Source organism: Lutra lutra, chromosome 4 (genome assembly GCF_902655055.1).
Source record: "Lutra lutra chromosome 4, mLutLut1.2, whole genome shotgun sequence".
NCBI lineage: Eukaryota > Metazoa > Chordata > Mammalia > Carnivora > Mustelidae > Lutra > Lutra lutra.
The window spans coordinates 196,382,402-196,394,737 of NC_062281.1; the positions used below are offsets into that span (position 1 = coordinate 196,382,402).

Below are 12,336 nucleotides of genomic sequence, written 5' to 3' on the forward strand. Positions count from 1 at the left end.
CTATCTAGGGCTTTTCTTTTTTTTCTTTTTTTTTTTTTTTTTTCAGAGAGAGCAGCAATCAGGATGCTTTTATTTCCTCCTGGGCCTGGAAGGCTGAGAGCAGAGTACAAATAAAGGCACGGGGGCGCCCGGGCCTGTTCCGGCCTAGTGTTTGGCTGCCAGGGTGGTGACTCTGAGCAGGTGTGCCAGAGTGTGTAGAGTGACCCTCCCGGAACCAAGAGAATGGCCCCTAGGGTGTGGAAGCAACGTAAGGGTTGGGTTTAGCACAGGTGCATGAGAGGGGTTATGGAGTGGGTGTGGGATGGGTATGTCAGGGATGGGGTGACCCTCGGGACAGGGTGTGATAGTCTCAGAGCCATGGGTAACTCGGGGCATGGCACGTTGGGGCATGTTGGGTCCTGGCCATTGACTGAGAAGCCAAGTGCCAAGGGCTGGGGGAACCAAAAGACCTGCGGGTCAGCAGGATCCATGAAGACGAGACTGCAGCCTGGCTCAGCCCTGGGAGAGACGGAGGAATCCGAGGTGACTCCCATAGCAAGGCGATGAGGGGGCAAGTCTGGGGTTCCCGTTCAGGAATACATTGTCAGCTGCAGCCACTCCTGGATGTTCACCTGAATTTGTCCAGTGCCATCCTTGTCAAGAGATTTGAAGGCCCGGAACATGGCGTCCAGCCTGACCAGGCAGCTGATGAAGTTGTCAAAATCCATGTTCCCTCCTTCATCCGAGTAGCGTCGGATGATCATGTTGTAGAGATGTTCATTCAGGTGGAACACTGCTGCCTCAAAGGCCCCTGGGAGTTCACTGCTGCAGATGGTACCTGAACGTTCAATGTCAAACTGTTTGTAGATGGCCTGCCACTTTTTAATGTTGTTCCATAAGTACTTGAATTCTTGGAAGCCCAACTTGCCGGTGGTGTCTCTATCCATCACGGCCACCATGCTGCGACACGTGTCAATGCCAAAGCCATCAGCTTTCAGATCAGGGTGTCGGGTTACGACCTTATTGAGAATGTTCATGAGTTCTGTGGCGCTGACTTCCATGTCATCTCCAGCAAGCTGGGCAAAGAGCCTCCGGAACTGCCGGACCTCCTCGCTCTCATTGGCCTCAATGTTGGAGTAATGGGTGCATGGAGGCGGAGGCTCTGGGTTGTACTGTGCAGCTGCCTCACTGATGGCACTAATGACCCCGCCCAGAATGCGCATGGCAGTTCCGCCACCGCCACCGCCTCCTCCTCCTGCTCCGCTGATCAGGCCTTCGATCACATTCCCCAGGCCCCCGCCTCCTCCTTCACCGCCTCCCTTCAAGAATGAGTTAACCAGGAACATGGCTGCAAATTAAGATTCCGATCCTCCGGTTGGTCGGTCCGTCCGTCCTGCTCCCCGGCCTCTGCCCGCGTCTATCTAGGGCTTTTCTGATGATGGGTCACATTTGCTTGCTTCCTCTTGTGGGGAGATATCTCTCGGCTTTCCTGCCCCACCTGTGCCCTCAAGGAAGGTCCTGTGAGGAGGACCTGGCAGGTGGGGATGCCGCGTGGAGCCCCACCCCCGGTGCCAGCTCACAGCCTCTGCCCTCACAGGCTCCTTGCCCAGGGGAAGGCTGCCACAGGCCACTGTCTCTGGGGAGCGCACCTCCCTGTCTGGAATTTGGCTCTGTGGGTTTCCTGCGCACCGCGCTCCGGCAGGTCGGCAAACCTCCCTTTTTCGCATCCGCAGCTTGTTCCCCTCCCTGAGGAGGGAGCCACAGTCTCCTCCAACTGTCCTTATCCTGATCAGAAGCAAAAATCCCTTCTCCTCCTCATCATGTCTGTGGCCAGAGCTCAGACGTCCTGTCCTTCCTGTTCACTGTCCTTCCTGTCCACTGTCCCTGAGGGGGTGGCCCTTTGGGGTCCAAGGTCTAGTTCTTGTCCCAGGGCTCTGGGTTAACGAGCCTGACAAACACCTGTGGGACAGCCATGCCTTGGCACCGACTGACCACTTCATTTCCGGTTGCGATCAGCACTGTTCTCCTGTGTCCGCGGGGCTGGGCTCCCTGAGGCAGGACCCGGGTCGGACTCTGTATCTTCAGTGCCTGGCACTGGGGTTGGTAATCGACAAATGTGGGACTGACGGATGAACGATGGTGCGTGGAAAGAGCAGTAACAACGGGCAGGGGAGAAATGCCCACCCCGCTCAGACCCCATGTTTCATAAGCATTCCTTCCGAAGGCCAGGACCCCGGCGAGTGTCCCCAACATTTAGGCAGCTCCCTGCACCCTCTGCAGTCTCTGACCTGCGTGAGGCCCTGTTCCTTCCTTCCCACCAGGTCTCCGTGTGCCTCCCTAGTGGAGGAAATCATCCACAAGCCAGGTCTGTAGGTGGCTAGGCCAGGCATGCCCTCTCCCCAGACCTGCTTCTCCCCGTCCCTCCCCGTCACCCCTTCCCCACCCCCACTCCAGGTAGAATTGACAACCACTCAGAAGATCCTGATGCTGACCAGGCAATGCCCCGATCCTGTGCAGGGGAGGGATGGAGGGAAGGTGGCCAATGGGTCAGAAAGTGAAAGTGACCTCCTTTCCCCGGAAATGAGCCTGTTGTTCCTGCCTCGATAGGACTCCAAGACTGTCCACCTTGCACGGTGTGGCCCGTGGCCCCGAGATAGAAGAGGAAGTCAGAGGGGAAGGAGGTCCTGCCTCAGGAACCCTCTGGCCCCTGGCAGATAAGGGTGGGGCGGGCTGGGTGGGTTGGCTCTGGAGAGCAATGGGGTGGGCAAGCCAGCAGGGCCCCCTCCCCCACATGTGTTCTGCTGGGTGACCCTGGTGACCAGGCCAGGCTACAAGGAGGCAGGCAGCAATCAGAGCACCTGGACCCCAGCCCCGCAGCAAGATGCCAGGCCCGCCCCCAGCAAGCCCCAAGGTACCCCGTGGTGGGGCTGGAGGCCAGAGCTGAGTGCTGTGTTTTTCCCTAGGGAAGCAGCTGACACTCTTTCCTAGCCGGCTTTGCTTCTCAAAGGAAGAGAAGACCATTGTAAAACGAAAACCCCGAGGTAGCTTTGCCTTCCCTATCAAAACACGGCCCCAGCAGGTGGGCTGGAAACTGGGCCTCCTGTGGGCTGGGCCGCTCCGCAGTCCAAGGTGTGCAGCTGGGGAGTGGGAGTTAGAGTCCCAGGGCCTCCAGAGTCCCATAGAAAGATGGGACAAGACAGGGGCACAACCATGAGCTGGATGCAAGGTGTTCCCTGGGCTCCAGGAAACCAGCATGAGTTACCCCCAGGCTTGGGGTGTCATCCCTGAGACTGCACAGGTGCCCCTTTATACAAACAGCTAGCCCCACATAGGGGGTGTCAGGGGACCACAATGTGCAGAGATGAGCTGCACGGGCAGGGTGCCTGGAGGAGGTGACGGGTGAGAGATGGCTGGCAGAGAGACAGGAGGGCAGAAGGGCCAGCTGCAGTCCTGGGGATCCAGAGAAGCTTTGGGGTCAGTGGAGGCAGAAGGTGTCAAGAGGCTCCCAGTTCCCAGCAGGACTGACACCGGCATGAGGCTCACCTCACTCTAGGCCCCGTCCTGGGCCACCTGGGAGGACTCAGGTCGTAGGTTGGACTGACCCTGGGGGGTAGGGGTGGTCTGAAGCCTGGCCCTGCCCGCCCCAGCAGACTGACCCCGCCTCGCCCCGTCCTGCTCTGCCTCCCCTCTTGCTCACCACGCGTCCTGCCCACAGCCATCCAGCGGCCCAAGGAGATGAGCGAAATCTGCACCAGCCCCGGTTGTGTGACAGCAGGTGAGCACCCTTCCTCCCACCTTCCACAGCTTTGCCCGGGGTCGGGGGCTTCCCATGATGCTGGCACAGGCCCCCCAAAGGCCCAGCAGAGCCACCTCCAGATGTGGCACGGGGGCTGGCAGGCGGACCCTGGTCCTGCTTGCCGGTGGGGCCCCTGCAGTGGGCTAGGAAAAGAGGGGTACTCCCACTTCCCATCCCCGCACCCCCAGAAGCCGCCTGACCCCTCCGAGGCCCCCGTGATGGGGTGGGAGGTCGTGCTGGGCTGGGTCTTCTTGTGGTTACAGAAAGAAAGGTCACATGAACATACGAGTTTCCTCCCACAAATTTGTTGTCAAATTGGAGTCCATACGCTGCTATTTGCAGACTGAAAAGAGTGAAAATGGCCAGAGGAAACAGCAATGAAAACTCAGAAATGAGATTTTTCTGACCACGTTGGGGGCGTGGACAGGCACTCAAGCTGGTGCTTCCTGCCAGGCTCCAGAAGGGACAGAACGCAAGGGACAGTCCCAGATTCGGGGAGCCGTGGGGGGAATCCAGTCTGGCCGCCTCCGCTGAGAGCCTGCCACCGGGAGCCCCAGACCCCACCTACCCCACACACTCGGGCTGCTAGAGGCCAAGCCGTCTCCTCTAACCGCAGACAACCCCGAGTGGTGGGTAAGAGCCCCCGCCCCCACAGACACACCGGTGAGTGAGGGGGCTCCAGGACCAGGGCCCCCAGCAGAGCACCTCCTGGGCGCCCAGACTGCGGGTGTCCCAGGTTTGCAAATGTGGACATGAGGAGCAGAAAAGTCCCAGGGTCCCAAGTCATGTGATTAATAAGTCGTCGCCTAGAACTTGAATTCCTGCTTCCGAACTCACGGAGGCTCAGAGAGGGCGACGGACACTCCCGGGGGCACACAGCCAGGATCAATTACCCAACAGTCCACCAGCCACCTGTAACCAGGTGCCCCCTCCCTCCCCACCGTCTCCACGAGTAGCTGCCAGGATCCTCCAGAACATGGACCCGTCCAGGGAGCCCTGTGACGACTTCTACCAGTACGCGTGCGGAGGCTGGCTGCGGCGCCACGTGATCCCCGAGACCAATTCCCGATACAGCGTCTTTGACATCCTTCGAGACGAGCTGGAGGTCATCCTCAAAGGTGAGAGCAGCTGCAACCTTGGGCCTGGAGCTGGGGTGAGGCTGGGCATCTGCCCCACTCTAGGGTGGCCATGGGGCCAGTGGGACCAGCTGCTGGGCCTGCCTTGGTCCTGCGGGCACAGGGAGAAGAAATCCCCCTGGATAAAGGCCTGCAGGGACAGATGGACCACCTGTCACTGAATGGGGGGAGGGGGCACTGCGACCTTTGACCTGGCTCTCCCTGCAGCCGCCTCCACCATCTTCCTCCTCTGCCCACAGGAGTGCTGGAGAATTCCACCAGCAAGGACAGGCCAGCTGTGCAGAAGGCCAAGATGCTGTACCGCTCCTGCATGAACGAGAGTGAGTGGGGGACAGAGGGGTTGCAGGGTAGGGGAGGTGCTCCGGGACCCACAACCCCTGTAGCACAGCATGAAGGGGGGCACACCACTCAGGAGTCATGCCAGAGGGGCTGTGCCCCCCATCGACCACTGGGTCCAAGCTCCCCTGAGGACACAGCCTTGCTACCAACTGCCTGTGACCCTGTCTACACCCTGACCCCAGCCTAGGGCCACACCACCCAGGCAGGGGGAAAACAGTGAGGGGCCCACCTAGAAGCCCCGGGGAAGGTGCACACACGTGCACACGGATGTGTGTGTGCGCGCACGGGGGTGCATGCGCATGGATGTGTCTGCGTGTGTGTGTGTGCTTGTGAACTTGTGCATGAGTGTGTGTGCATGTGGACATGTGTGTGCGTGTGCATTCATTCACGTGGGTGTGTGTGCGTGTGGTTGTGTGTGCACATGTGCATTCGTTCACATGGATGTGTGTGCGTGTGCGCGCGCACATGGATGTGTCTGCATGTGTGTGCATGTGGACGTGTGTGTGCATTCATTCACGTGGGTGTGTGTGCATGTGGGTGTGTGTGCACGTGTGCATTCATTCACATGGTTGCATGCGTGCACACGCTCACTGGTAAAGAATTAGCACGATACTTGTGAAGGATGGTGAGGCGGACTTTATTTGGGGCCGTCCAGATGGGCGCAGGGCCCACCACGGTGGGATTTTCCCTGGGGAAACAGTGTGGGGATTTCTAGTCCAGGGGCAGGGAGGGGTCTGTGGACAGAAAATTACTAGAATGGGAAGTTGGGGTGGGGGCCTCTGGCTAAGCTGGCCTACAGGACTGCTGCTGAAGGCGGGTCAGGGAGAGGAGACATCACCTGACCTGCCCCGAGGCCCCTGCGAGCGTCCCCACCTCCATCTCCTGTGTGACGGAAGTTCCCAAGCTCCCAGCCAAACCCTCGCTGCCCCGGAGAACTTGTTCACAGCCTGTGTTCCATGGGCCGTGCTGCTGGGACTCCCCAGGGGCCCCCACCCAGGCCACAGTGCCCAGGACTGCCCATGGGGCACCTCTGGGGGCACTCCCGGGCCACAGGGCCTCCCCCAGGCTGGCTCGTCCACCCACGACCCTCATCCTGCCTGCCTGCCCGCCTGCTCTCACCGAGCCCCGGGCGCCAGTCGCAGCTGTGTCCATCAGGGCCCTCTGTGTCCGACGCTGCACCATCTGACGGGGACCAGGCGCAGTGCCAGGGAGGCGGTGTCCCCGCGGGCCCATGAGAAGGCACACCCCCGCTGCGCGTTTGGGTGAGTGACCCCTCCTCGCCTCTCAGGCATCATAGAGAAACGAGACTCACAGCCCTTGCTGAACATCCTGGACCTGATGGGCGGCTGGCCGGTGACCATGGAGAGGTGGAACGAGAGCACAGGTAAGGCCAGGGCCGGGCGACTACGCCCGGGGCTGCTCATAGCTGAGCCCCTCCAGGCTCCTGCAGGCCAGCGTGCCCCGGGCCAGTCGTGCCCCCCCTGCCCAACCCCTCAGGAGCCCTCCCCTCCCTGCACAGGGGCCCAGCTATTCTCTGGGCCCCGTTGAGGGAAGCAGGTCCCTTGAGTTCCTCCGCCCCCCGGTGCCACAGCGTCCTTGCCACCACAAGCCAGGCAGGAGCTTAGGAGGCTGGTCCCGACGGGATCCGGGACCCGGAGTCCAACAAGGGCCTGGCTGGGACCCCAGGAGCCCAGCCAGGATCCAGCCCGAGGTGCTGACCCCCCAGGCCCCAGGTGGGAGCTGGAGCAGCAGCTGGCGCTGATGAACGCGCAGTTCAACAGACGCGTCCTCATCGACCTCTTCATCTGGAACGACGACCAGAACTCCAGCCGGCACATCATCTACGTATGATCCGTGCGGGGGGCCGGGGAAGGCTGGGGCCCTCGTGCCTGTCTGGGGCATGCTCAGGGCCGTGGGGAGCCTGCCGGGGCTGGCTCTGGGGAGCGGGTGAGCTCCAGGGGTATTCCCGAGCCCTGCTCCTGTCCGTGTCCTGCTCGGGCCCTGGTCAGGGAAGCTGGCCTGTGTGCCAAGCCATTTCTTGGGGCCATCTGTCTGGGGCTCTGGCACCGGGGCTGGAAGGCTGAACTCAGAAAGCCCCCATGGGCCACAGCTGGGCCACAGTGCTCCAGGAGGGCAAGGGTGTCATGGGGCCACCTCTGGGCCCACCTTGCCGTCCAGCCCCCGCCGCCCTCCACCCATCCCCCGAAGGGCAGGGCTGGGACCTCAGGGCCCACACACACACCAGCATGACCCCGTCCTGGAGGACCCCGTGTTTCCACCGGGCCCAGTTCAGGGGGAGCGGAGGGAGCTGCTGTCCTCCTCAGCCAGGCTGTGGAGGGACCCCAGCTCCTCGCCCAGCTTCACCCCCTCTGTGCCTCCAGATAGACCAGCCCACCTTGGGCATGCCGTCCCGAGAGTACTATTTCAACGAGGGCAGCAACCGGAAGGTGAGTCAGGCTGACTCCCGGCTCCCCCGGCTCTTTCCTGCAGGTCCCTCTGCCCTCCCACCCATCACTTCAGAGCCCACCGTGTTTGGGCTTCCCCTCGTGACCCCTTGACCCTCGCCACCCACATCCCCTGTGAGCGCCTGCAGGGGGCTCTGAGGCCTGTGCACAAGCTAAGCTCTACCTATGGCGTCATCAAAGGGACAGTCCCCAGGCATGCCCTGCCATATGTGGGGACAAGCTCAGCTTGGCCCATAACCCCGCGGGTCACACCCCGCGTGCCTGTCGCACAGTGCAGGGCTGCGGCCGCACTGCGGATCTGCTGCGAGAGCCCACTGAGATCTGAACACCAGCTACCCCAGCCCAGGCCTGCCCCTTAGGCGCTCAGCTCCTGAGTCAGGGGAGGAGGGAGACGAAGAGCCAAAGAGGGTAGAAGGAAGAGCCAGGCAGCAGCCTGTGACAGGCAGAAGTTGCAAAATGACCCACGGTGGGGAAGCGGTACAGTGCGCTTCCTGGTGGAGGGTCCTATGAGCTAGGCTGGGAAGGATGGGCCCAGCCAGGAGAAAGGCTGAGCGTGGCTGAGAGAAGAGCCCTGGGGTGGGGCAGTGGCGCTGAGAGAACCAGACCAGGCGGCTGGAGCAGGGGCAGGGCATCCAGACGGCCTCGTGCCGGGCAGCACGGACTGGACAAGGCAGCTACACTGGCCTTCTGCCAGAGGACGTGCCCCGTGGCTCCTCTGTGGGATCAGGGAAGCCCCTCCCAGGATGGGGTCCCAAGAAAGCAGGTCCAGGAGGGGCGTCCATCCTCAGTACCCACTTTGTGACCCTAGGGCTGAGCCTAGAGAGGGAAGCCCAGTCAACAGCCCTGGGCCAGCCCCAGGCCTTCATTAAGCACCTGTTGTGTGCCCAGCACTTTACACACAGCCACGAAGCCAGACAGAATAGGTCCCTGGTCCTGCGGGAGCCCAGGGGCCCGAGGTTGTCGGGCTGGCAGGGGTGGACAGGGGTGGAGCTGGAGGGCGCTCCGAGTAGGCAGGGCGTGGGCTCCGTGTGCCGGCGACTGTGCAGGTGCAGGGAGAAGGTCCGCTCCCACGGGCCTCCAGCTCCCGCTCAGCCAATTCTGGGAGCGTGAGCAGCAGCAGAGGCCCGGCCTGGGGGACGGGGCAGGGGCTGGGGCTTGCGGGGGGCAGACAGTCCGGAGACCCTCATCCCGGGGCTCACGGGCCCTGCTGTCACTGCCAGCTGAGCTTGGCCCCTCGAGCCTCCCGGGGGCCTGCTTCCTGTCATACGCCCACCCCCACCCCACAGAGAGCCCCTCGGGGGCCAAGGCGGCGAGGCCGCCGGGCTCCGTTCCGGTCCTTTGGCGCAGGTGCGGGAGGCCTACCTGCAGTTCATGGTGTCGGTGGCCTCGATGCTGCGGGCAGACATGAACCTCCCGGAGAACAGCTACCTGGTGCGCGAGGACATGGCGCAGGTGCTGGAGCTGGAGACGCGGCTGGCGAACGTGAGGCCGCGGCCCGGCATGGGGCTGGGGGGGGTGGGTGGGCCCAGCTGCCCCGCCCCAGCATGACCGCCTGCCCCCCCCACCGTGCAGGCCACAGCCCCCCAGGAGGAGAGGCATGACGTCACCACCCTGTACCACCGGATGAGCCTGGAGGACCTCCAGAACAAGTTTGGCCTGAAGGTACGTTCCCGTCCCCCCACGGCCCCCCATCCGCTAAGCCTCAGAAGGATCCCGCTGGCACACACGCCAGGGGCGTGCTCACACTGGGACAGCAGGTGGCAGCTGGGCTGTCCAGGGCCACAGGGCCCCCATCTATGAGACGACTGCAGCAATGACTCCACTTTTCTGAGCAGGAAACGAGCCTGGGAGCATTGCTGATTAACCCGAGCCAGGGAGACACCCACCCAGAGGTCTCGGTGCCCCACCGACCCGCCCACCCCAGACTGAAGGCTGCCCCACACCACCACACCCTCAAGCCCTCCCTCCCTGCTGGCCAGGCTGGGAGCTGGGAAGAGCCAGAGCGAGGGGAACACCCCACCCAACCCCAGACTCTGCTGGCTGGCCACCCTGAGCCCCCAGCTTGTCCAGCAGCCCCCCTCAGGAGGGGCAGAAGTGCGATGCTAGCCATCGCCGACCTTATGGTGGAGGCCAAGTCAAAGGGTGGAGAGGGTGGGTGAGGACAGAGCCGAAGTCAGAGGGCAGAGGGCCTGAGCAGGGATGGAGCCAAAGTCAGAGGGAAGAGACGACGGGGTGGGGGCAGGGATAGAAACCAAAGCGCCTAACTCCTGATCAGAAAATGCCGTGTTTAGAGCCACAGAACAGAACAGGAAAACTCAGGGGACTCCTGCCCGGGGCTCATGGCACTTGGTGTTCCGGAAGGCTCCATGGTCCCCGGATCCTGCCCTCTTCCTTGGCACGGGCTCCCAGTGAGGACCTGCTGTGGCCACCCCCTCAAGACAGCCCAATAACTGGCCCACCCCCCAGCGGGCACTTTGGGGGGCCAGGCCCTGCCCTGGCACCGGCCACATCCAGGAACCGTGCAAGCAACCCCCCCACCTTGCACCCGCGCTGCCGTGCAGGCCGGGAGCGAGAAAGAGCAGGACTGGCAGGTGTCAGAAAGCAGGGAGAGGGTGGGACAACGGCAGCCAGGAGGGGCCACAACAGGCACCTGAGCAGTCTTGGAGGAGGGACCATCTGGGACATGCAGCCCAAACAAGGGGCAGCAAAGACCAAGGTCCTGAGGCGGGAGCCGCAAGGCCGCTGGAGGGCAGATGAGGCCCAGGAGGTGACAGGGTGCACCAGGCCAGACTTCCAGGGCACTGGCCTTGATGCTGCGGGAGAGGGGTCTGGGGCACCAACTTGACTGACACTGAGGACCAGCCTGCGGCATGGCCCGGGCAGGAAATGGGGGCTGCTGGGCCAACTGTTCGCAGACACGGCAAGAGGGGGGCTGCTGGAGCCATATCAAAGGTGAACCCCGCAGGGTTTGCAACTGTGCTAAATGTGGGGAGTGAAGAAAGAGAACTCCAACGGCCCGCAGGTGCCATGCCATGGAGATGGCATGGGAGCAGCCCCGGGGATGTTCTGGGAGCCAGGCCTTGGGGCGTCTGGTGCACGATGCACTTATAATGTTTAGACTTGCCTCCCGTGAGCATGTGCACACAGGCCTTACTCAGATCAGAACCACCACAGACACCCCTCCTCTTGGCCCTGCCCCTGCCCTTCCCCGAAGCAGCCACCATCAAAACTTCTCCCACCACAAGAACCAACATCAGAACCAGGCAAGTTGGCTCATTTGCACAAGGCCTCTCTCGCCCTGCGTTTTATAGGTGAGCCTCGCCGTCCTTATACCCCATGTCACTGGGCATCAGGCAAGTTTCCCTCATCCTGGCTGCTGTGTGATCCATTCTGGGAAGGCGCAATTACGCCCCTGCTGTACTCTTTTTAGACCTCTGGGTCAGATCCCATTCTGCGCTCTTCTGAGTAAAGTGGCCATGCTCATTCTAGTGCATGTCTTTTGGGGTGCACATGCGTGCCCTGCTGTCAGGTGTCCACCTAGGAATGAGATGGCCAGGTCGCAGAACACGCGTACGTCCATCTTCAGCAGACCGCGCCAAACTTTCCCCCTGCGTGCAGAGTTGCTGTCCCCAACAGCAGTGTATGGAATGTCCTCGTAAGATGCCTTACACATCTCTCGTCAGATTTACTCTTAGCCGTTTGGTTTTTTTTATACTGTAATGAAGGGCCTCATTTTGTAACATATCTTCGTATTTTTTGTCGTTGGCATACAGAGATTCTGACCGTACACACGGTGGTTTTACTCAGTGCACTCACGAGTTCTGACAGTGATAGTGATGGTGCGCATCTTATTTCCTTCCTAAGAGAAGAACCTGCCCCAGTCCGCCGTCTTCCTGTTGGCCGCGGACACGTTTGTTTCTGTGTCGCAGCTGTCGCACGCAGATCCCCTTCATCAGATTAGTGAACTTACCTTCTGCTTCTAGTCCACTAAGAGTTTCTATCCTGAATTGATGTGACATTTAACAAATATCTTCCTTTCTGCATCCATCAAAATTAGGGTGGGATTTTCCTGCTTTATGTCATCATCAGAGTGAGTTACAGGATTCAATTTTCAAATATGACACCAAACTTGAAGTGCTCGATTAAATGGAATTTGACTGTGATGTATTCTCCATTTCATGTAGGTACAGATAAGTCCTAATTCCTAAGATTTTCCTTAAGGCTTTTGTATCTATGATCATAAGTGATACAGCCAGTTACCTTCTTTTTGTGATATCCTTATTCTAGTATTAAGTTACTCTTGGCTTCATCATTCCAACAGAGAAGAGTTTTCTCTTCCCCTCTCTCTTCTGGGAAGTTCCGGGAGGATTGGCAGTATGTCTCCTTTAAACGTCAGATAGCATCCCCTGGAAGAGCCGGATGAGTATGGAAATGTCTACATGGGAGTATTTCAAATTAAAGATCCATTTATTACATATAAGACTGTATTGGCTACTCTGTGGTCATTTTGCTAAGTTGTGGGCTTTTTTCAGGAATTTTCCCACCACACTGAAGTTGTTAAATACATCGGCATAGTCTCTTGTCACAGTCTGTAGGCGCTGTGCTAATGTCACCCACCCTT

At 60.5% G+C, this 12,336-nt stretch overlaps 2 protein-coding genes across 4 annotated transcripts in view; one reads left to right on the forward strand and one right to left on the reverse strand.

Annotated features, from left to right (window-relative positions):
• Nucleotides 1-12,336, forward strand: part of MMEL1 (membrane metalloendopeptidase like 1) — a 30,066-nt gene that overhangs the window by 10,466 nt on the left and 7,264 nt on the right. For 2 of the 3 annotated variants that reach the window (XM_047728025.1, XM_047728027.1), the window contains exons 3-11: nt 2,943-3,020; nt 3,695-3,754; nt 4,732-4,893; nt 5,151-5,231; nt 6,539-6,634; nt 6,977-7,095; nt 7,632-7,697; nt 9,063-9,197; nt 9,288-9,377. In XM_047728025.1, the coding sequence (XP_047583981.1) occupies nt 2,943-3,020; nt 3,695-3,754; nt 4,732-4,893; nt 5,151-5,231; nt 6,539-6,634; nt 6,977-7,095; nt 7,632-7,697; nt 9,063-9,197; nt 9,288-9,377 (887 nt within the window). The remainder of the gene's footprint in view (nt 1-2,942; nt 3,021-3,694; nt 3,755-4,731; nt 4,894-5,150; nt 5,232-6,538; nt 6,635-6,976; nt 7,096-7,631; nt 7,698-9,062; nt 9,198-9,287; nt 9,378-12,336) is intronic. The other variant, XM_047728026.1, reaches the window with a different exon arrangement.
• LOC125098842 (calpain small subunit 1-like) lies at nt 23-1,391 on the reverse strand. The gene has a single exon (XM_047728028.1). The coding sequence runs from the start codon at nt 1,323-1,325 to the stop codon at nt 570-572; it is 756 nt and encodes a 251-aa protein (XP_047583984.1). The 5' UTR covers nt 1,326-1,391; the 3' UTR covers nt 23-569.

What these genes read in the sequence shown, in the direction of transcription:
- LOC125098842 (XM_047728028.1), bottom strand. Translation starts at nt 1,325, where the DNA reads ATGTTCCTGGTTAACTCATTCTTGAAGGGAGGCGGTGAAGGAGGAGGC.